The sequence below is a fragment of the Natrix helvetica genome, assembly GCF_964273705.1.
Source record: "Natrix helvetica genome assembly, chromosome: 10".
Classification (NCBI taxonomy): domain Eukaryota; kingdom Metazoa; phylum Chordata; class Lepidosauria; order Squamata; family Natricidae; genus Natrix; species Natrix helvetica.
The window spans coordinates 544,973-567,253 of NC_138561.1; the positions used below are offsets into that span (position 1 = coordinate 544,973).

The following is a 22,281-nucleotide window of genomic DNA, read 5'->3' on the forward strand; positions in this document are numbered from 1 at the left end:
GTTTTCCTATGCTTGGAGAATGAGCCACATGTTTCCCAAGGAAAGAAAATTGAAGATTTTAAGGGACGGAACCTCCCCCAGGCCTGAAAGTATTGTTCCATGGTATTTGTACATGTATGTAGGTGTGTGCAATCATTTCCAGACCTGGAGGGAGGTTGAGATCCTTTAATAATAGAAAATGACTTATTGGCTTATCTATAGCTCCCTGAAATAATTGTAATAATTGCTTTGCATGAAGAAAGAATGAAATGGGATTTTTGTATGTGAAATTAATGATTGCAGTGCAAATGTGAGTATGTTGATGGTAAAAGTTGATATGAATGTACTTTGATTCCCTTTCATATAAAGAAACAGTAAGTTGCAAGGTTGTTTAATGGTATGTGTGTGTATGCATGTTAGGGTTCTAAATACCATGCAGAAATAAATCATTGTCCAAGGCAAAACATCCTTTAAGGTGCAATTTATTCCGCAGGCATGTTAGTACGGCTATGGAAATTTCAACTCTGGAAGTACATCCTCTGGGTTCACCCAGTTAAAGTTCATGATCTCTCCCCACACCCACAAATCCATCACATGTTCCAATCATCATCTTCCACGCTGGCATGTACACCCATCTTCTTCCGGCCAGGTGTCGAGGTGCTGAGACAAAAGATGACCTTGGCTTCTACAAAAGAATGTCAACAATCCATTCTACAATCCTACTCCTTCCTATTCCCCCCTCCCAACTACTACACTATTGAAACAGCATAGAAAATTATAAGAAAGTGTGGCAGGCCAAAGATCCAAAAAAGAATATAATTACAGGCCTGACAATGCATGTGTGTTATCATTTCCAAACCTGATGGCTTGTGGGGAAAAAAAAGTTTCTTGCTCCTTGTCCTTGTGTATATGTGTGTCTAAGTCTTGGTGCACCCTCAAGGTAATTGTAACTAAGATGTCTCCAATCCAAAAAGACAAGAATTTTGAACTGGCAGAAATTGCCTTCGTTCAGTTTGTCGGGCCCAGAAAACTGAGTGAAGGGGGGAGGGGAGTCTTTACTTTGTGTTTGTTTGGCCAATAGAAACAGAGTAAAGAAAAGTATTTTTTCCCTTCCTTCCTTCCCTACACCTTAAAGTAACAACTCAGAAAATGTTTTAAGTTCATTTACAAGAACAAGTTTCATCCTTGCAGTTATTGTGTGTTTAAATGATTTTACCTATTGATTTCGCTCCTGAAGCATGTGAACCCATACTTTACAGCTCAGGTGACACAAACTGTTTCCTAGGCTTTTGGAATTAAGTGGAAACTTCATGCTGTCTATTCCCCACAGAGTAGTGGTGTTGAAAAATTTAATGATTTGATTTAACGACAAAACCAACTGATAGGAGACAATTATGAGGGTTTTTGGTTGTAGCAGGGTATTGTAGAATATGGATACCGAATTTTGCCCTTCTAGCTAAACCACTGTATGAATCCACAAAAGAGACATAGATAAGAGAAGAGAACAAGCAGTCATATTTTCTACTACAAGCATTAACAAAAACAGGCATTTGAAATTTTAAAGTAATCATTGTCTCAACTTACCAACCTTGAGAAATCTTTCAATTTGTATGTGGAGTAAAATAGCACTTGGAGTCCTGACTCCAGAAAAGAGAAGTGGCAACACCCTACAGCTTAGCAAATTGACTTTTAGGCAGCCAATTACTCTATTAACTAGTCATAAATGGGTGAATGCATTGCCACTGGCACTTTAGTCTGTGTGATGCACTACACGAAAGGGAATTAGGTTATCTCCTTTGGATGTTTGGGAGACCCCCAGTTATAAGTACTAATTTGAGAAACCATGTAGGGGACCTAGGCCAAATAGGGGCCTCATGGGTAAGTCAGATGGGGAGAGAATTAAACAAGCAAATGCAAGAAATCCAGCAATACTGTGTGTCCCTCAGTCCATTTCTGACCACCCCTAGTCATATTATTCAGATGGGAGAAAAGTATAGGTAAAACACTGGAAAGGAGAAGATTTTGAAATCTAGATGAAAAGGTCTGTATACTGTGGTCATGTGTTCTCCACTTGCAGTAAAAGTGTTGGAATCCCAGTTTTGTATTCACTGGACTCGAGTTAAGCCAGCTGCTGATAAGTATTGGGAGGCAGACCAGGATGAAGCCCGTCCTCTAGTGATATGCTTAAAGAAACGCCCCCTAAAAACTGCCCTACCGGCAATGGACAGAATATATGGGGCAGAAGAGGCCCTACTGAAGTCACCCCCTGGAAGCTGACTTCTCGACGTATGGCTGAAGATTTGGAGGAGGAAGACAATGTTCTATTTATTAGATATAAGATATATTAGAGAGTTTGAGCACCTGTCAGGAAATGGCAAGCCAAGTATTCATAGTCATAACTGCACTATCTCTCACTTTAGTGAATGTACTTATTTGTTGTATTGCATATTCACCCCTCAGGAATTGCCCCCTCCAGAAAAAGACAGGTGCTGAGGCTAAAATCATTGACTGTGACAAAGAGGAGTGCGAATCCTCTGATGACACTTATGTTTGAGAAACCGTGGGTTCTTTACAGTATAATAGGAGTTTTTGGATTGTGGGTGATATGTTTAGCAAATAAGATTTGGTTTTGTGGATTGCCCAAAGCTGATATTGCCCTTCCTCAAACTATATATAACCCCTGCCTTCTCCCTGATGTGGTGATTCAGTAGACCAAAAGAATTGTGTTAGGAGAATTTTTGTGTGAGGGATGATTATGAGCTTTTTGTGGCTCTGGCTGTTATTGGCAAAGGACTTGCTAAGTGATAACGTCCTGAATAGTAGTTCCCAATGTTGCGAAAATACCCGAGCAACCCCCCTTGCTCTTGAAGAAAGATCAGAGGATGCTAAAAATCCCAGAGAACAGGGTGGAATCAAGTTACAGGATGTGGAACAGGTCCGCTCCCGTCAATAGCGTATCATTTATGCTTGGGAACGGAGCCATAAGCCAATCTCACCACCTAAAGTCAATTATCTGACAAACCCTGTAAGAAGCAGGGCAGAGCATAGGGAAAACGGGCCCTTGCAACAATTGAGAAAAGGGAACTATATATTAGGAATGCTGGAGTTAGGTCAAAGCTTAATTAATCAGACTGATCCTGACCTAGGCCACAAATGCTGGTTGTGCTTGTCTGCAAGGAGTTCCATTACAGTCCCTGACTGGTATGTACTTGGCAGGAACCTTACAGGTCTGGACTTATGAAAGGAACCTTTGAGCCCTTGCCTTTTCTATGAACATAGGAGTGTGTGTAGGGGAGAATGGAGTCTTCTTCTTATGTGGGAAAGATGAATATTTATGCCTACCAAGTAACTGGACGGGGACATGCACTTTGATACATCTTATCCTGTGGAGAATACACACTCCTAGTCCCCCTCCTGGGACATGTTCAAAAAAGGGTGGTCTATGTGTATTCCTGGGAGAAGATTGCTGTTTCTATATGAATAAATCAGGGGTGGTGGTTAAAGAACTACGAGACTGAGCTTCCTCAGTTGGTCAAAGAATGCAAGGGACAGATGAATGGTTCTCTTGGCTACCAGGAACAGGTTGGATTAAACAAAGGCTGTTTCTTTTGGTATGTAGGATCGCAAGCTAAGCCTTTCTCCTTTGCATAATACCCCTGCTTAATTAACTCTTTATGAGGTCCAAAAAAGGAAATATTGGTTGAAAGGGAGTGGGTATGAAGAAAACCCTAACATTTATGAAACTACACATTAATCCTTTGATTAGGGTGAAGTTTCAAAAGGGGGAACGAGGCAGCCAGGAGAAAATGGCTAAAGTCTCACCATATCACCTGGGTATATGAGCCCCCAGGCTCTAACTTCTTACTAGCTTTTGAATATCAATATAGACTTAATATGGACTTTTATTATGTTGCAATAAACCTTACTGGAACAGTGTGGCAAGATGCTGTAAAGGAGGGGCATAGGAAGCCAAGCGTGGGCGTAAGATAGAACAGTGGTGAAACGGCCGATAGCTTAAGACATTATAGGAACTTCTCTTTTTGTATTTTCCCTATGTACTTCTCTGTTTGTAACATTCCAAAATGAACTTCTCCTTTTCGAAATGTCATGTTTGTCTCGTGTATGGAAACGCCTTGAGAATGCTCAGTGGAACATGGCATAAAAGTAGCATCCTGGGTGGAGCCCAGGAAGTTCAGATTTTGATGTGTGAACACGCTGAACTCAATACATCAATAAACCTGTATCTCTTTTACCTTTGGTCTCATGTCCCGTGTTTATTGAGCATTGGGGCGAAAGCCTCAATCTGCTGCAACAACGTCACTAGCATCAGCTTGGACTATAAAGGGTTTATTTGGATCAGGATGCTGGAAGATTGGCTCCGCCTCCAACAGGCACTTTAAATGTTCAAAGGATTTTTGACAGTCCATTGTCCAAGCGAGAGGTTGGGTAGATTTTGGCTTGGTCGGAGATGGGCCGGTTTTTAGTAACTCAGTTAAAGGGAGCCTGACCTCCATGAAGGAAGGGATGAATTATCTATAAAAATGTGCAAAATCCAGGAAGCTTTGAAGTTGCTTACACATTCTTGGGGCTTGCCAAACTAGCACAGCCTTCACCTTTCCAGGATCCATTTCGATACCTTGATTAGACACTCGGTAGCCCAGGTAGTCCAAAGATTCCTTATGGAATTCACATTTTGACAGCTTCATGTAGAGTTTGGCAGCTAAAAGTTTTTTCAGCACTTGTCTGACTTTTCCAGGAATCCGTTTCCTTGGGCCGAGTGCCTAGCCTTCGTGTCATCTCTGCAGCTTCGAGGGTTCGCACCATGTCCTCAGAAGGAGAATACTGGGTCTCAGTGAGTTCTCCAGTATCCGTTCCCACAGCTCCTTCTGCGATCTCCTCCATCTTTGCAGAATCTTCGCACCACCTGAGGTTTTGGTTGGTGCAGGGGCTTAGCACGCCGGATAACCCCCTTTCGGGTTGCTGTTTTTTAACATAGGGATTTGGGTTAATGTCAGCGTTCCAGATAAACCCAACTCCAAGAAAAACTCCAAGACAGACTTTTTCTCAAAGTTCCATTTTATTAGAGCAGGTATACTGGCACATCTGGGAAAATCCAAATCTAAGAGTTTCAGGTTTTCCCTCAGTAAGTCAAAAGTCCAAACGCATCCCCTGCACCCATCAGTCCATCACATGGTCCAATTCCCATCTGTCCCAACTCGAGACATCCCTTCAACCACTCCTCCTCCAGGTGCAGGAATACCATGACCTTGACCGAAAAGAAGAATGCTATTATGTCTAACTACATTCCCTCTACTAAATCCTCCTTGCTAATGTCCCAAGCACAAGAATGTGGCAGCGTGGAAGCTTCTGATATTAATATGGATCCCAAAGCTGACATGCTGGATATTTCCAACTCTCTGTGAGTTTGTGGAGATTCTCCATATTTTCTATCCTTGCAAACCGCTTTTCCCCCATAACATTAATTGATACATTGCTTTTTGCTCTATAAATTTTTCACCTCTCCTTTTGAGAAACTCATCAAGTCTAACGACAAAGATTCTGGTCCCAAGTGTGATCATAAGTTAAGGACTACCTATCTGCAAGGACCCTGAACTACTCTGCAAAGGTCATGGAAGGGATTTCTCATTTTTCATATTCTTCTTTCCACCCAGGATTATTTCCATGAATTAACTTGCATTACTGAGAGGGAAAAATTCATTGTGCCTATCCGAGCAATTGGTGCCCGAGGCATTTTGGATTTCCCAGACCAACTGAATTTCTCCACATCTCCTGTGAAGAACAATACACAAAAAACCCTGCTTGTTCGGAACATTGGCAACCGAGAGGCCTACTACCAGATTACCACCCAGAGGTGAGATCTTGAATTTTCTCCCTAGGCCAAAAGGGTTAGGCAAGACTATGTTAGAAAGTGCCCATTCTGAAGTATAAATATTTTTATCCAGCAGCTTTGAGCAGCACTTAGCCTCCTCCAGCAGGCCCTGAATCTGAGTGAGTGTGCTTCTTGCTCACACTTGCCACCTTCCTTGCCATCCTTCTCTTGTGGGCCAACCCCATCCTGGGCTTCCAGAAGAGGCAAACAATGGTTTACCACTAATGTAGCATTGAAAAGGGGGGAGAGACGCCATGGGAAGAGTAAACTCTCCTCATATGCGTCTGAATGAAGCTTCTTTGAAAGCCAAGCTCCATCCTCTCTTGTGATTGTAGCTTCTCAAGGGAAGGGGCAAGAGAAGATTAGAGCAAGGAATTGGCTTCTCCCCAACCTCCATGGACCTTTGGGCAAGTTTCACTCTTAAGTAAGATTACAATAAGGAAACAAGGAGGAAGCAGGAGAGACCGAGTGGCAGAAAGAAGTCAGGGGTCCTTGGTGTTCTCTGAGCTTGGTTGTTTTCTTGCAGATGTTTCATTACCCAAACTTGGTAATATCAGTCATGATGTTACCTAGTTTGGGTAATGAAATTTCTGGAAGAAAACAACCAAGCTCAGAGAGTATCAAGGAACTCTCATTTCAATCCTGAGCTACAAATATCGCCTTTATATACTGTGTAATACAGTTGTTTCCTAAAGCCACCCAGAGTTGGTTGTTAGATTGAGATGGATGTCATATAAATTTAATAAATTAAATAAATAAATAAATATTAAAACAATACTAAGAACTCTGAACAATTTCTTATTTTTATTTCTGTTAAATTTTGTTCTATTACTTTCAGTTCTTTTCTCTTTGGCTTGATCATTTAGAATTTTATTTTTGCCTTCTACAAAATTGACTATCCCAATTCATCCTCAATATTTATAAGTTTGGATTGCAGTGAAATTAAAATATAATGAAATTGTAATGAAAAATGAAACTTATAGAAGGCTATGGTGAGACCTCCAGGCTGAAGCACAGAAGCATTTATACCTTCAACTGTAACAGAACTTGCAGTGTGTTGCTCTCAATGGAAAAGTTGGGATAAATGCAGAGCTGTATATGCCTTGAAAATCACCCATGTTGAACTGTGTAGCACAGTCAAACATGAGCACAAGAAATTATGTATGTGATGAATTGATTTGTATTATTCCCATAAAATATTTTATAAAACTTGGACTTTGGACATACTGTATCCTATAAATTAGCCCTTCTTTGAAAAAGGTCCTACAGTGCAGTGTTTTGCTCATTTAATGGCTATAAAGAGAGAATTTTAGTAGTAGATAGAGAGGAAAAAACTGTGATCGCATCCTGGTTTGTATCTGTGGGGACTGCTGTATATATGTGTATGGAAGTAAAACACAGAAGGGTGCTGTGGTTGAAGTGGGGGGACAGGTGTGGTTCGTGCATCAGTCTGATTGAAATCGTTATTTCAGTGTGAGAAGAGAAGGAACTTCTTGTAAAATTCTTGTAGGAGTCATCTATTGTCGATTTCACTTCCAGCCACCATTTGTTTGATGTATAATTTAATCAGGTAAACCTGGCCATAATAAGGGATGTTCCTTCTTTTAATTACAGACCATTTTCTGTCAAACCCTCAATTGGGACTCTTGGAGTAAATGAAACCACGCAATTCACTATTGACTTTTATCCAGAAAAAAGTGGCAACCACTGTGAAGACCTTGTTATACATTATGATACAGGTGAGAACAGGGAAATCATTTTTTTTCATTTATGGAATCCTGAGATTTCAGAGTCTTTGGATCCTAGCAGTGCATCCTGCAATTATTCCTTTTTTAATGCATAATACTAAAGTGACCTATGATTACCTTGCATTGCTGGATTAGATTTTCCTTGCAGCTGATGATACTGTAGATGAGCCACTCCCAATGAGAGAGAAACTCTGCCATCTACTCTGAGAACTGTTAGGGAGGAGATAACTTCACCCTCTTCCTCTCACAATATACCAGCACTGAGCTGCCTCTTATTCCTCTGGAATGCACCCCTTCCCTCCAGGATATTCAAAGTACAGATAGTCCTTGGCTTACAATTATTTTGTTTAGTGACTGTTCAAAGTTAGAACAGCACTGAAAAAATGACTTATGATGCTGTCAACTGTCTGACTATTGAACTCAAAATAAGAAAACACTCTTGGGAGCTTTGAATTCCCCAAAGTAAAACTTGAATTCCCCAAAGTAAAACTTTATTAGATACACCATTTTGGTACTGAAGAATAAAAAACCAACTCTGGTTTTCCCACACAAACAGCAATTTCTCTTTCTCCCCACTTCTGGATGATCACATTGTGCAATTATGAGAGGTCCTTTTGGGAATAGTCCATCTCTTTCTCAAACACCTGCAGTGGTGACCTTGATGGTTACCAGGCTCTCATGGTCTACATACACACTCTCAGCATTACTTTTGCTCCTTCCCTCTCCCCAGTTCATTGTCAAATTGAAAAGTGTTAAGGTTTGAAAGAAGCCAAGTGACAGACTGCTTTTCACACTTATGACCATTGCTGCATGATCATGTGGTCAAAATTCAGATGCTTGGCAGTTGACTCATATTTGAGTCAATACTGGGGTCATGTGATCCCCTTTTGTGAGCTTCTGATCAGCAAAGTCAATGGGGGAGCCAGATTCACTTAACAATTATGTTACTAACTTAACTGCAGTGATTGGGGCAAGAAAGTTCCATCTCCCCATGATGTCATCCCGTTTGGTTGATGCCACACTCTCCTCTATGCTATACTGCGACAGAACTTTATTCCCTCCGGGAACTCCCCCTTTCCCGGGGATGTCCTTCTGACCTATCAAGATGCTTCCTTAATGACGGATCTTAGGATCCTGAGAGGTGGCATGCGAAGAAGAGACTTCTTGAGGGTTTTTTACAGGGGCTTTTAAACCAAATTTTAAGGGGAGGGAGGGGGGGTTGATTCGGATGGCTCAGACAGGCTTGGGGGGAGTCTGCCAGGGCAAAGGCCAGAGCTAACTAATGGGCGCGGGTTGGGAGGGCTAGGAAGGGTTGGGATTCCGGGGGAGACATTAAGCCATTCCATTGGGGGGTTCACCATCTCTACTGTTTGTGGGAGAGGCAGTTATGGTGGGGGCCGAGGGCCAAATGATGTTCGGAGGACACGAGTTTGCTGTTTAAGAGCGATCGTGCGTTCTGACCCTTATCGCCCTTCTCGCATCCCCGGGTGCTCGGGATTACAGGACCTTGGTCTCCGGCTGGTGTCGCTTAACGCCAGGTCCGTGGTACATAAGGCTCCCCTCATTTACAACCTCATACAAGAGGGTAGAGCGGACCTGGCGTGCATTACGGAGACCTGGTTGGGCCATGAGGGGGGTATGCCCCTTAGAGAACTATGCCCACCAGGCTTCCAGGCGTTTCACCAGCCGAGAGCCCAGGGCAGGGGCAGGGGGTGGTGGCGGTGGTTATCAGGGAAAGTCTCAGACCTCAGGAGGTCACTGTGCCTCAGATAGGCGGGTGTGAGTCCCTCTTTGTGAAGTGGGGCCTTGGAGCTCAGGTGGGCCTTTTTGTTACATATCTGTCTCCCTGCTATGTTTCATCGGCCCTGCTGGAGCTGCTGGATGTATTAGCTGAATTAGCGGTTGATTTCCCCAGGCTCATGGTCCTGTGGGATTTCAATCTGCCTTCCATTGGCGAGACATCCAAGTCAGCTCGGGAGTTCATGGCTTCCATGACAGCTATGGACTTAACTCAGTTAATTCAAGACCCCACCCATAATGGGGGATACACGCTCGACCTGATTTTTGTCTCTGGGCAGTGGATGAATGATCTAGATTTAGGGGATATTTCTATTCAACCCTTGTCATGGTCTGATCATTTCCTCATCAGGCTTGACTTCCATATCGCTACCCCTCGCCGCAGGGAGGCGGAACCGACTAGATGGTTCCGCCCCAGGCACCTGATGGACCCCAAAAGGTTCCTGATGGAGCTTGGGACTTTTCCTGAATCCCTTGCTCACAACTTGACCGAAGCCCTAGTGGAATCCTGGGATAGGGCTGCTGCTGGGGCTTTGAATCGTGTTGTGCCTTTGCGGCCTCTGACCCGGTGTCGATCCCGGATGGCTCCCTGGTTTACTGAGGAGCTCCGGGAGATGAAACGCCGGAAAAGACGCCTAGAGAGTGACTGGAGGGCCAGCCGGTCCGAATCTGATCGAACACTAGTAAGAATTCATATTAAATCCTAATTAGTGGCGATATAAGCGGCAAAACGGCAATATTTTTCCGCTCTTATCACGTCCGCAGATAACTGCCCAGCCGCCCTGTTTAGGGTGACCCACTCCTTACTTAACCAAGGAACTGGGGAAGACCCCTTGTAGGGTAGGGCTGAAGAATTTGTTCAGTATCTGCAGGATAAAATCGCTCAGATCCGGACAGGCTTGGACTCTGACTGGGTAGATTCGGGCGAGCCGACGGGGATGAATCTTGAGGAGACAATCTGGGATGGGTTTGACCCTGTGACCCCCGAAGGCATGGACAGGATTATGGGGAGACTCAGTCTGCCACTTGTGTGCTGGACCCATGTCCCTCTTGGTTAGTTTCGGCTTCCACGAGGCAGGCTCCAGGAGATTACCAACGCTTCATTGAGAGAGGGGTTCTTTCCCACCGCCTTGAAGGAGGCGGTGGTGAGGCCCCTCCTCAAGAAGCCTTCCCTGGACCCAGCTTCTTTAGCCAACTATCGTCCGGTCTCCAACCTTCGCTTTATAGCAAAGGTTGTCGAGAGTGTGGTAGCACGTCAGCTTCCCCAGTACCTGGATGAAGCTGTCTACCTGGATCCGTTTCAGTCAGGTTTCAGGCCCGGGTACAGCATGGAGACGGCATTGGTCGCGCTGGTCGATGATCTCTGGCGGGCCCGGGACATGGGCTGTTCCTCTGTCCTGGTCCTATTAGACCTCTTGGCGGCTTTCAATACCATCGACCATGGTATCCTACTGCGACGACTCAGGGGGTTGGGAGTGGGGGGCACCGTTTTACAGTGGTTCTCCTCCTACCTGTCGGATCGGTCGCAGTTTGTGTTGACTGGAGGGCAGAGATCGACCCCCAGGCGCGTCACTTGTGGGGTGCCCCAGGGGTCGGTTTTCTCACCCCTCCTGTTCAACATATACATGAAACCACTGGGCGAGATCATCCGTGGTTTTGGGGTACGGTATCATCAATATGCTGATGATACCCAACTTTTCATCTCTACCCCAAACCACCCAAATGATGCCCTCAACGTGATGTCCCGATGCCTGGAGGCTGTGCGGATCTGGATGGGGAGGAACAGGCTCAAGCTCAATCCCTCCAAGACTGAGTGGCTGTGGTTTCCGTCATCCCGATTTGTACATCTTGTTCCATCTTTGATGATAGGGGGAGAAATTTTAGCCCCCTCAGAGAAGGCTCGCAATCTGGGAGTCCTCCTGGATACGCGGCTTAGTTTAGAAGAACACCTGACGGCCGTGACCAGGGGGGCCTTTTACCAGGTTCGCCTGGTACGTCACTTGCAATCCTTCCTGGATCGGGATGCTCTGTGCACAGTCACTCATGCCCTCGTCCTTTCTCGCCTGGACTGGTTGCCGGTTGTTTTCCGGGTGCGATTCAAGGTATTAATTATGACCTTTAAAGCACTCCATGGCTTAGGCCCAGAGTACCTGCGAGACCACCTACTGCCACCAGTAGCCTCCCACCGTCCAGTACGATCCCACAGAGTTGGCCTCCTCAGGGTGCCGTCAGCCAGGCAGTGTCAGCTGGTGACCCCCAGGGGGAGAGCCTTCTCTGTGGGAGTGCCTTCCCTCTGGAATGAGCTGCCCCCAGAGCTTCGCATAATCCCTGACCTCCGGTCCTTCCGACACGCCGTAAAAAGTTGGCTTTTCCATTAAGCCGGCCTGGCCTGTTAATTTTAATTTTAACTTATTTTAAATGTATTGTTGTTGTTGTTTTTTAAATTCGGTTTGTTTTTTTGGATATGGATTTAATTTTTTTTAACTTTTGGGATGTGTGTTTTTTAATGTTGTACGCCGCCCTGAGTCCTTTTGGAGAAGGTTGGCATATAAATCCAAGTAAACCAAACCAAAACCAAACCAAAATGGGGCATGGCTCACTTCACAAGTGTCCTGCTTAACAATGAAAATTTTGGGCACAATTGTGGTTGTAAGTTGAGGACTACCTATAATACATTCTTTCACATCAAGAGAAACCTTTAATTATGGTATTTAGAATTTCTCCCAGAGTATTGCATCCTTTGCTCTTGTTTGATCTTGTTTGGGGGTTCTGGGGAGAGTAACAAAGGGGTTGAATTGCATCCACTTCTATATAATGTGCTTGGCAGTGGATGTCCATTTTGGAAATAGTTTGGTGATCTTTTCAGGTTTCATGAGCATCAACAACTGTTTTTCAAAATCTCAAAATGTTGCTTTTTTTGATCAATGACACATCGCCACACCCCTGTGTTGTGTGAAGATCAGACTTTGACAATCCATATTCAGAATGCTGCTTTAAATAAAGCAGAATTTCCCACCCTCCCACCTGATTATCACCCCATTGATTAAAACAACTGATACTAATTTTTCCTTCAAATGAACTTTAATCCTAGAACAAGGTGTCAAACTGGGGCCTGTGGGCCAGATGCATCATGTGCAGCCATGCTCACCGTAGTGAAGAGGGAAAACATCACAAAATGTTATGTGACGGCAACATAATGCCGCCAGTTTGACACCCGTGTCCTAGAGGTTTATTTACTTAAAGCATAACAGAAGTGGTATTTAGCCGGTTCGTACCGGTTCAGGTGAACAGGTAGGGGAAATTTGACCTGGTTCGTCAAACTGGTAGTGACCTCTGGCTGGCCCCATCCCTGCCCACCCGTCACCGCTTGCTCACCCCGCCCATCCACTCGATGCCCACTTGATGCTCGCTCACCGTACCCATCCCAGTCCTATATTTGTTGCCTTTGTCACACTCTGCTCAGGTGACCAAAGATAAGCATGCCGCCCACTCGCCCTTTGCCTTCGGTCAAGGGCAGGGGGCCAGGGACATGCCATTCCCTGAGGCCCCAGAACCTCCTCCCACTCACTGTTTGCCTTGGCCGGGTTGGGGAACGAGCCATTAACTGGCTCTGGCCTTCCTGAGGCCTCTTCCTGCATGTTGCCTGATTTCCATTTGCCAGTCCCGTTTCCACTCCTTCAGGCCCTAGCCCTGCTTCCTCCCCCACGACCATCTCTTTCTTTGGGATTACCTTCCTCCGGCAGCAGCTGGTCCGGACTCCGGAAGGCAAGTTTTCTTTTTCAGTGCGACTGCAAGAAACCTCCCAGCTGCAGTGGCTGGCTGGAGGCCACCAATAATTCCAGAGGTCTCAAACGTGCCAAAAAAGCCGCTGCCATAGCCGCCCTGTTCTTCATGCCCGCAGCTGCCATGCATCCCATTGCCTGCTGTGCTGGAAGGACTTGCCCAGGGGAGTCCAAGTGGAGCGGCACAGCAGGCAATGTGTGTGTGCGGCCAGTGCGAAGAACAGGGCCAGGGCCTTTGAAGGAGCAGAAACGAGACTGGTGAACGGAGAGTGGGCAGCATGCAGGAGGAAGCCTTTGACAGATTAGGCCAGGCCTAGGCAGAAAATAGATAGGTAGAAATTCAATTTTTTTTCATACCAGGTTCTGTGGCTTGGTGGTGGTGGGGTCATGTGACTGAATGGGTGTGGGCATGAGTGATGTTGAGTTGGCCACGCTAACCTGGTCACATGACCCCCCCCCCCACAAAGTCATGCCCACAGAACCGGTGGGGGGGGAAATTGAATTCCACCACTGAAGCATAATGTTTTTGACTTATTTAATTGAATTCTCTATCTGTTTTTAGGATGTGTGTGTGAATGTTTTCAGTGAGATTTGTGCAGAAGTATTGAAAATTCAAAAGGTTTCACAAACTTAATTGTGCTAACAAACTAATGTAAAGAATATGGTTCTTTGTTTGAATTACTGTAAAATAAAATCATGTTTTGTGCAATTAAATCAAATGCTTTTTACAAAAGGCAGACATAGCTAACTTAGTTGATTTTACTATTTTCTGACCTTCCAAGGAGAAGACATTCATGTCAGTTTATATGGAGCTGCTACAGATGTCAATGTGAGACTGGATAAAAACTCCTTGACAATCGAGAAGACTTACATCACTTTAGCAAACCAGAGGTCTGTGGTCATACACAATTGGAGTGATATCATTGCGCATTTTCAGTGGAAAGCGTTTGCAACACACGAAAAGGAAGAAGAGAAAAAACTGATGTAAGTTTGGTATGATATCTTGTTTTTAAATAATGGACCAGGAGTACATTTTTGTGCACACTAATCTATATATTAAATTTGTTGCAAATCTTACAACAAATAGCAGTTTATAATAATATAATTTTTGTGTTTCATTTTATCCAATTGCAGAATTCTATATTTCTCCCTATTTTATACCATCATATTCATTTCAACACTCCGCATCTGTTGTTTGAAAATTTTCTTTATTTAGAAGCAGCCTTGTTTTTTTTCCTGCAGATAATGGTTGGATACCTACTAGGCTTAAAAATATCATTAAAAATGTACTTTATTTTATAGAGAGCCAGACATTTTTGTCTTGATATCCTAAAATGTCACTAAAGAATAATTCTTTGCAAACATAAGGAGAAAAATAATTCAGAAAGGCTTTTTCAAAGGCAATACATAAATGTTTAAAGTTTGGAGTTACGCACTTTGAAGGCTAATGATTGGTTCAATGAGGGTAGGATTCTAAGCAGATGTGTTCCTGCAAAGGAAAAGAGCACTCAAAGACGACAAAGAAGGATTCTGTGACCATTTCTGCTTGTTTCTTTACTACAATCTACCTGAGGGAGTTAGCTAAGTGTGGTCTGTGATTGTAATAAAGTTTGATTGATTGAGAATCTTAGAATCAAAGTCATAGAGATGGACGAGACTTTAGAGGCTTTCTAGATGAACATCTTGTTTAGGGCAGGAATTCCCGAAGACCTGGTTCTGCCAGCGGGCCTGGGGAACCAAGAGTGGGATGGCTTGTGTGATCTGCTGTCACTGGGACAGGGAGGTTGGGGGTGATTTTGTTATATTGTACTGTATTAATTTATTTCATTCTTTTTGTTAATTTTTATTGTTTTAAATGTGGTTTCATATTCTGTAAGCTGCCTTGAGTCGCCATGGGCAAATAGGCGGCAACATAAATTCAATAAATAAATAAATACATTTCTCATAACCTCAGAAAAAATGACAGCCAACCTTTGTTTGAAAACCTCCAGTGACAAAACATCATAGCCCCAGGGCGCAGGATGTTCCACTGCTTAATTCCTCCTTATTTTGAGTTTGGACCTCCGTCTGTAAAGCTTCTATTAGCTCAATATTCTTGTCCTCCCTTTAGGAGCTTTGGGGAATAAATCCACATCCTGTAATCCTCTTTCAAGCATTCAGTGGGGCATGAAAAGATGGATACAAAAGATAGATACAAATTAGATTTTGTATCTTTTTAAAAGTCCTGCTTTCTCACCATTATTTTTTTTTAATTTTTTTTAATTTATTTTTTTCTTTAAAAAAGGACAAGACAACACATACAGAACAAGAGCAGGGAAGAAAAAAGAAAAAACCCAATTTCATCAAGCATGTCGTTTGGTTACAAGTTTTTGTGCAGTGGTTTTTACAATTAAGGATAAGGTCACTAATTATCCATTAAACATAGTTAAATATTTCATTGAGCATTGTGTGTTCAAATTACCATTAGTATTCTTTCTTTTATGACAACCCTTGTTTCTTTACATCCATAATTATCTACTAGGTAACAATAAGTCTTTATACAATTATATCACCATTCTCTAAAAGATAAGAATAAGCATTAAGTCAAAGAAAAAAAACCTCATTACTTCATATAAGACATTTCTACTTTCCATTAGCCATAGAATTTCCAATCATCCACAACTCCAAATATAATTTTCCATTATTATTTGTCAATCCATGTAGTCATTAAATATTTCAGTCTATATTTATATCCATTATTCATTACATCATCATTATTCCATTTTATATTATAAGATAGTTGCCAACTACAATCATACCTAACAATTTAAATCAACTCACTCTTATATATTGAATACCTTATTATTCTTATATCGTATAAGTAGATAGTCTGTTTCATAGTTAAGGCTTAACACATATAAAAAGAGAAAAAAGAAAAAATAATTTTTTTCCAACATTAAATATAGCTTTCTATTACATATAAGATAAGATAAAGGGAAAAAAAGAATCATTTCCAGGTTTTCTTATCCAGCCATTGATAAAACAAATCCCATACTTTATAGAATTGCTCATCCTCTAGTTCTCTAATTTCAAATGTAAGTTTACTCATTTCAGCACAGTCCATTATCTTCCGAACAATTTCTTCCTCTGTTGGTACTTTCTCATTTTTCCAATGTTTAGCAACTACAATTCTAGCAGCTGTTAAGACATTTATAATCAAATATTTCAAGTCTTTATTGTATATTTCTGGTATTAATCCCAATAGAAAAAGTTCTGGTTTCAAGTCTATATGTTTATGTATCATTTTCTCCAACCACATGTGTATTTTAGTCCAGTATCTTTTAGCTTCAGGACAGGTCCACCACATGTGGTAGAATGTGCCCGGCGTATGTTGACATTTCCAGCATTTTTCAGACTTATTCTTCGACATTCTTGCTATTCTCGATGGGGATAAGTGCCACCTATAAAACATCTTATACAAGTTTTATATCATATTTTCATTTCACATTTCAGTCATCTTATTTTCTTTTCATATTTTCCAGCTTGACTTTAATTTCTTCTTAATATATAAACAATATCCTTATTGCCTCTCCAAGTTAATCAAGTTTTAACATATAATTTCCATCTATTTTTTTTTACTCTCAATATCATACAGTATATCCTCAAATTCAATTTTATATAGTAAACATTTCACTTAGTTAATTATCCATAATTAATACTATTAATCTATTTCCCTCACATCATATTAGCTATATATCATTGGTTATATTTAATTTCATTCTATACTACTAATAAATCCTTTTCCTTCTTTCCTTCCTCCTTTCAACCATTTCCTCTTAGTCTCTCAGGAACTTCTCTTATTTTCTCTTCTTTGCACTCATTCCCCTAGCTTTTTTTTTCTTGTTCTTGTAGTTTTTATATTTTTTCTTTCCAATCTTTCTACTCCTTTTTAATTCTGTTGTTTTAGTACCTTTCCCCAATTTTTCCCTCCATCTTTCCCCTTTAACCGCACTCTTACGATTTAATTTTCCCTTTTGGGGGGCTTCCCCTTTGTCTCCTTTTGGTATGTAACTGTACATCTCAATACAATCATGTAAGTATTTTTCTTTTTCAATCTTTTTCTTTTGTAGTATCTTCTTGTTCTTTTAGTCCCTTTTCTTTCTCCTTTTCTCCTTCTCCTTGTTCTAAGTGTTCCCTCTGAGTTTCCACAGTTTTTTTCCTATTTAACGTTTCACATGCATTTTTTAACATGTCAAGTAGTTCATTATACATCCAAAATTCCATAATGTCCACTTAGTTAATTTAACAAATTATTTAAACTTTTTCTGCTATGTCACATTTATTTAAATTTAAAGTTCATTAATTAGTTTCTTTTTCCCTATCTTATTTCCAATTTTTAGAGTCCAGTTCCACTTTTATTTTGCTTTTTCTCTTCCACCAAAATAGTAAGTCCAATCCACAACACTGTTACAAAAACAAATCCTTCTCGTTATTTCTCACTGCTTCAAAATGTCTTTGTCTTGCTTCAAAGTATCTTTATCTTGCTACAGTCAAGGTCAGGACCACAGGTGCATTTTCCTCTGTTAGTCTCCGAAGTGGGGTGTGGGAGGAGTCACATCTGGGTATTGTCACAGCCCATCTGCCCGGAGACTGAGGTAAATCTTGAGGCCACTCCCTCTGCTCCTCCTCTGACTTTCCAGATTAACCTCAGTCTTTGGCCCAGAAGGAGCTAATTTGGCTGGCTCTTCTTGGTACGAGACTTTACCTTTTTTTCCTTTCACCTAAGCATAATTGTCTAGCGTAGCCTCCTCTCGTGTGCTCTGTAATCAGCCGGTGCACAGTAAGCAGATAGCGCTACTGAGAGGCTCCCGAGCCGCAGTTCGGTGGCGGAGAGGGGGAGCCCCAGTCCCTGCGCCTCATAGCGGGGCTGCAAGTGATCCCAGGTTCAGCGTGGGGATCGCAGGACCCAGGAAGGAGGAGAGCGACTCAGTCGGAATTGGCTCACGTGCTCGGACCGCGTGATCGGCGGTCGCCATCTTGGATGCTAGGGCGCAAGCGCGAAGTGCAGGAACCGGCCTCTGGTTTCAGAGGCCGCAAGCACCTGCGACCACTGCCAGCACGCAGCAGGAGGATTGGGCCCGAACTCCTCCGGTAATCCGGGGAGGGCCACAGTATCTGGCAGTGGGCGGGTCGTAACTCAAGCCACAGAGCAGTGGCAAGGCTGAAGAGCGGAGATTCAAAGGAGCACCGAATCTTCGCAGGCATCCTACTGACCAGTTCCAGCAGAGAGAGAGAGAGGAGGTGGATTGACTAACCGTGAGTAGAGATGCGATGGGGGATAACTTGAGGAGTGGAGGACCGGTGAGCTCCGGTCCCCTAGGGGGTGCAGACCCGGGTGAGGGACTCTCCCCGGGAGCCAAACCAGCAGAGAAGGGCAGACCCATGGTGAGGAAACGTACCTCCAAGTCCTTGCAGAGGGTGGACTCTAAGAGGAACATTAGGATGACCAGGGCGGCAGGCAGGGGAACCAGGGATACCATCAGTCCTTCCCTCTGATTGAATCACCCCATTGGTGGCCACCTTACCTTGTTTGCAGATTGCTGGAATTGCATCACCACGGATACATGGGTTCTCCAGACAGTCAGGTTTGGTTTACGGTTGGAATTCCGCTCCCAACCCCCGAATAGATTCCAGGTCTTTTCCTCCTCCAAGAACCCTGCCAAGCGTTCCCTCATGCGCAAGGCCATTCAGCATCTACTGGAAATCAGAGCAGTGGAGCTGGTTCCAGAGGGGGAGAAGGAATCAAGATTTTATTCCAATCTCTTCGTGGTCCCCAAGAGTTCAGGGAGGTGGAGGGCCATCGTGGACCTCAAGCTATTAAATTCCAGGCTTATCTACCGCAAGTTCAAGATGGCCTCCCTCAGGTCTATTCTGGAAGGGATTAGGCTGGGGGACTTCCTAGCCTCCATTGACCTCACCGAGGCTTACTTACACATTATGATTGCCCCAAACCACCTAGGTTCCTTAGGTTCTTCTATGGGGGCACTCATTACCAATACAGGGCCCTTCCCTTCGGGTTGGCCTCCGCTCCCAGGACCTTCACCAAGGTTCTATCTGTGGTGGCGGCCCATCTCCGTTCCACCCCGGTTGCATTGCTACCTAGATGACATTCTCGTGTTAGCCACCTCGGCGGCCTGAGCCAGGGGGGACCTGGGTCTCACAATCAACACCTTGAGGTCCCTGGGATTCTTGGTCAACCTTGAGAAAAGCCATCTAGTTCCTACCACCAGACTCCCAACATCCGGGGACCATCATTGACTCAGTGGGGTGTGAGGTTTTCCTCTCGGAGGAGTGTAGGGACAGTATTGTGCAATTGACTCTAGAGATTCGCAGGAATCGATCTGTTCCTGTAGCTCTTCTTTCCAGGCTTCTTGGCAAGTTCATCTCCTGCATTGGAATAGTGCCTTGGGCTTGGCTCCACGCCAGAGAGCTGCAGTGGTTCCTCCTTCCACACCAGAGAAACGGGACGTGTGACGCAGAATTCAAGGTCCTTGTGATGCCCCAGGTACTCCTGTTCCTCCACTGGTGGATGTCCCTGGCTCTGGCCAAGGACTCCCTGTTCAGAGCCAGACAGGTTGGTCCTGACAACAGATGCAAGCCTGTTTGGTTGGGGGGCACACCTGGACTCCCAGCTAGCCCACGGACCATGGACGCTGATAGACCTTCGGAAGAACATCAACTGGCTGGAGCTCAGAGTGATCCACCTTGCTCTCCAGCGCTTCAAGGCGACGGTATTCGGGAAGCATGTCCTGGTGCTGACAGACAACGTGGCAGCCAAGGCTCACATGAACAAGCAAGGAGGCACCACTCCGTGGCACTTCGTGACGAGGCAGTGAGATTGGGGAACTGGGAGGAACAGAATCTTCTATCAATCATCAGTGGAGAATCATCAGGCAGACTGGCTCAGCAGAGAGACAGTAGACCACGGAGAATGGCAACTTCACCCCAGCATCTTCGAGCGGATCTGCCAGACATTGGGTCAGCTGACAGTGGATCTGTTCGCCTCCCCATTGAATGCCCAGCTTCCGAGGTTCATATTGCGGTTACCAACACAAGGAGCGATGGACATCGACTCCCTGCGCTGCAGTTGGCCATCAGGGCTTCTCTACGCCTTCCCTCCCCTTCCCCTCCTTCCTGGGGTGCTGAGGAAACTAGTGCTAGAGAAGGCAGAGGTCATCCTGGTGGCTCCCTATTGGCCCTGGGTGTCCCTGGTTCGCAGACCTGATAGAGATGTCACCCTTTCCCCATTGGAAAATCCCTCAGGGGGGGCGTAACCCTACTCCAGGGGAGTCTGTAACACCCAGACACAGACTGGCTCCAACTGACCATCTGGTGCTTGAGCGGGAGCAATTAAGGGAGGCCCAGTTTTCCTCTAATTCATCAGGACCATCGAGGCCTCCAGGAGGAGATCCACCACTCGCATCTACAATGTGACCTGGGCCTCCTTTGCGTCCTGGTGCCAGTCTGCACAGGTAGAACTGGCATCGGCTACAGTCCCACAGATACTGGACTTTCTCCAGGAAGGCCTGGAGAAAGGCCTGGCCCCCAGCACCCTCAGAAGGCAGGTCTCAGCCCTTGCCACAGTCCTGGGGGGGAGGGGTATCCAGCCTTTGTCCCAACATTCTAGCATAAAGCGGTTCCTCAGAGGAGCAATTAACCTCTGGCCCCTGGTGATCCATCGCTTCCCCTCTTGGGACTTACCCACAGTGCTCCAGGCATTCATGGAAGCACCGTTTGAGCCTTCAGCTTCTTATCCTTAAAGTGGTGTTCCTCATAGCCATGACCTCCCCCAGGAGGGTGTCAGAGATCAACACCCTGTCGGCTAGAGCAGATCTCTGCACCTTCCACAACAACAGGGTTGTGCTCAGGCTCGACCCAGCCTTCATGCCTAAGATTAATTCCTCGTTTCATAGGGCTCAGGAGATAGTTCTCCCAGACTTCTGTCCATCTCCCTCAAGAGGAAGAGAGAGGTCCTGGCACCGTCTCGACGTTAGGAGGGCACTGCACATCTATCTGAAGCACACAGCTGTCCTCAGGCTCTCTTCGTTTCCTTCTACCCTTCGACTGTCAGGCCTGCAATTATATTCCTTTGTTAGGATCTTTGGCTTGCCACACTTTCTATTATTTTCCTATGCTGTTTCATTAGTGTAGTAATTGGGAGGGGGGAATAGAAAGGAGTAGAATTGTGGGATGTGTTGTTGTCATTCTTTTCTAGAAGCCAAGGTCATCTTTTGTCTCTGCACCTTGACACCTGACCGGAATCAGCGGGGTTGAGGTTGAAGAAGAAGATTGGACCATGGATTTATGGGAGTGGGCATAAGATTATGAACTTTCAACTGGGTGGAATTTCAGGAAATAAATCAGAGTTGGTATTTCACAGATGTGCCAACATGTCTGCTTTATTAAATTGGAATTTTAAGGATAACTCTGCCTTGGACTTTGATTTATTTCTGCATGATATTTGGAACACTGACATTATACCAACTCTCCTTTAAAAAATTTACTTTCATAGGGGTACTGAATCCCAGTTCTGACCCAATCCTGGGCAGGATGAAATTTCAGTGAAGATGGAGGAAGAAAAAATTGCAGCAGAGAAGGCTAAAGATAACGGATCGCTTGTGTTTGTCGATACTATCTATGTGCCTTCTAAATAAATAGTTGAAGCTGCAGAAGCGAGGGAAAAAGAACTTTGACTGAGAGCCCAGCAAAAGGACCCAACCCCCACACTTCCCTCACAGACGGAAATAGACCTGTGAGATGAAGCCTCAGGATTGATAGCTTCTCAGGAATGCCTGCTAGAAAGAGAGGGGGCCACCAGGGGAACTGCGACAGATGACTGGATGATGGCCAGAAGGTCTAATGAATGGAGATCCCAGCCGCCCTCATGGAGCCATTCTTGATGGGCCTCCAAAACCAATTCGGACGGCTAAACATGAGTGGAATCAAACCCCTCGGGGCCCCAGGACCACCTAAGTGGAGGCTAGAACAGCCCACATTCTCCTTTCTTAGCAGAGAATTTACTATGCAGTGGAGTGGAGATCTTGGC

The 22,281-nt window shown here is 44.3% G+C and overlaps 1 protein-coding gene across 1 annotated transcript in view; it reads left to right on the forward strand.

Annotated features, from left to right (window-relative positions):
* Nucleotides 1–22,281, forward strand: part of HYDIN (HYDIN axonemal central pair apparatus protein) — a 325,008-nt gene that overhangs the window by 10,324 nt on the left and 292,403 nt on the right. Inside the window, exons 6-8 of the mRNA XM_081963626.1 lie at nt 5,652–5,851; nt 7,484–7,608; nt 13,979–14,180. Of these exons, the coding sequence (XP_081819752.1) occupies nt 5,652–5,851; nt 7,484–7,608; nt 13,979–14,180 (527 nt within the window). The remainder of the gene's footprint in view (nt 1–5,651; nt 5,852–7,483; nt 7,609–13,978; nt 14,181–22,281) is intronic.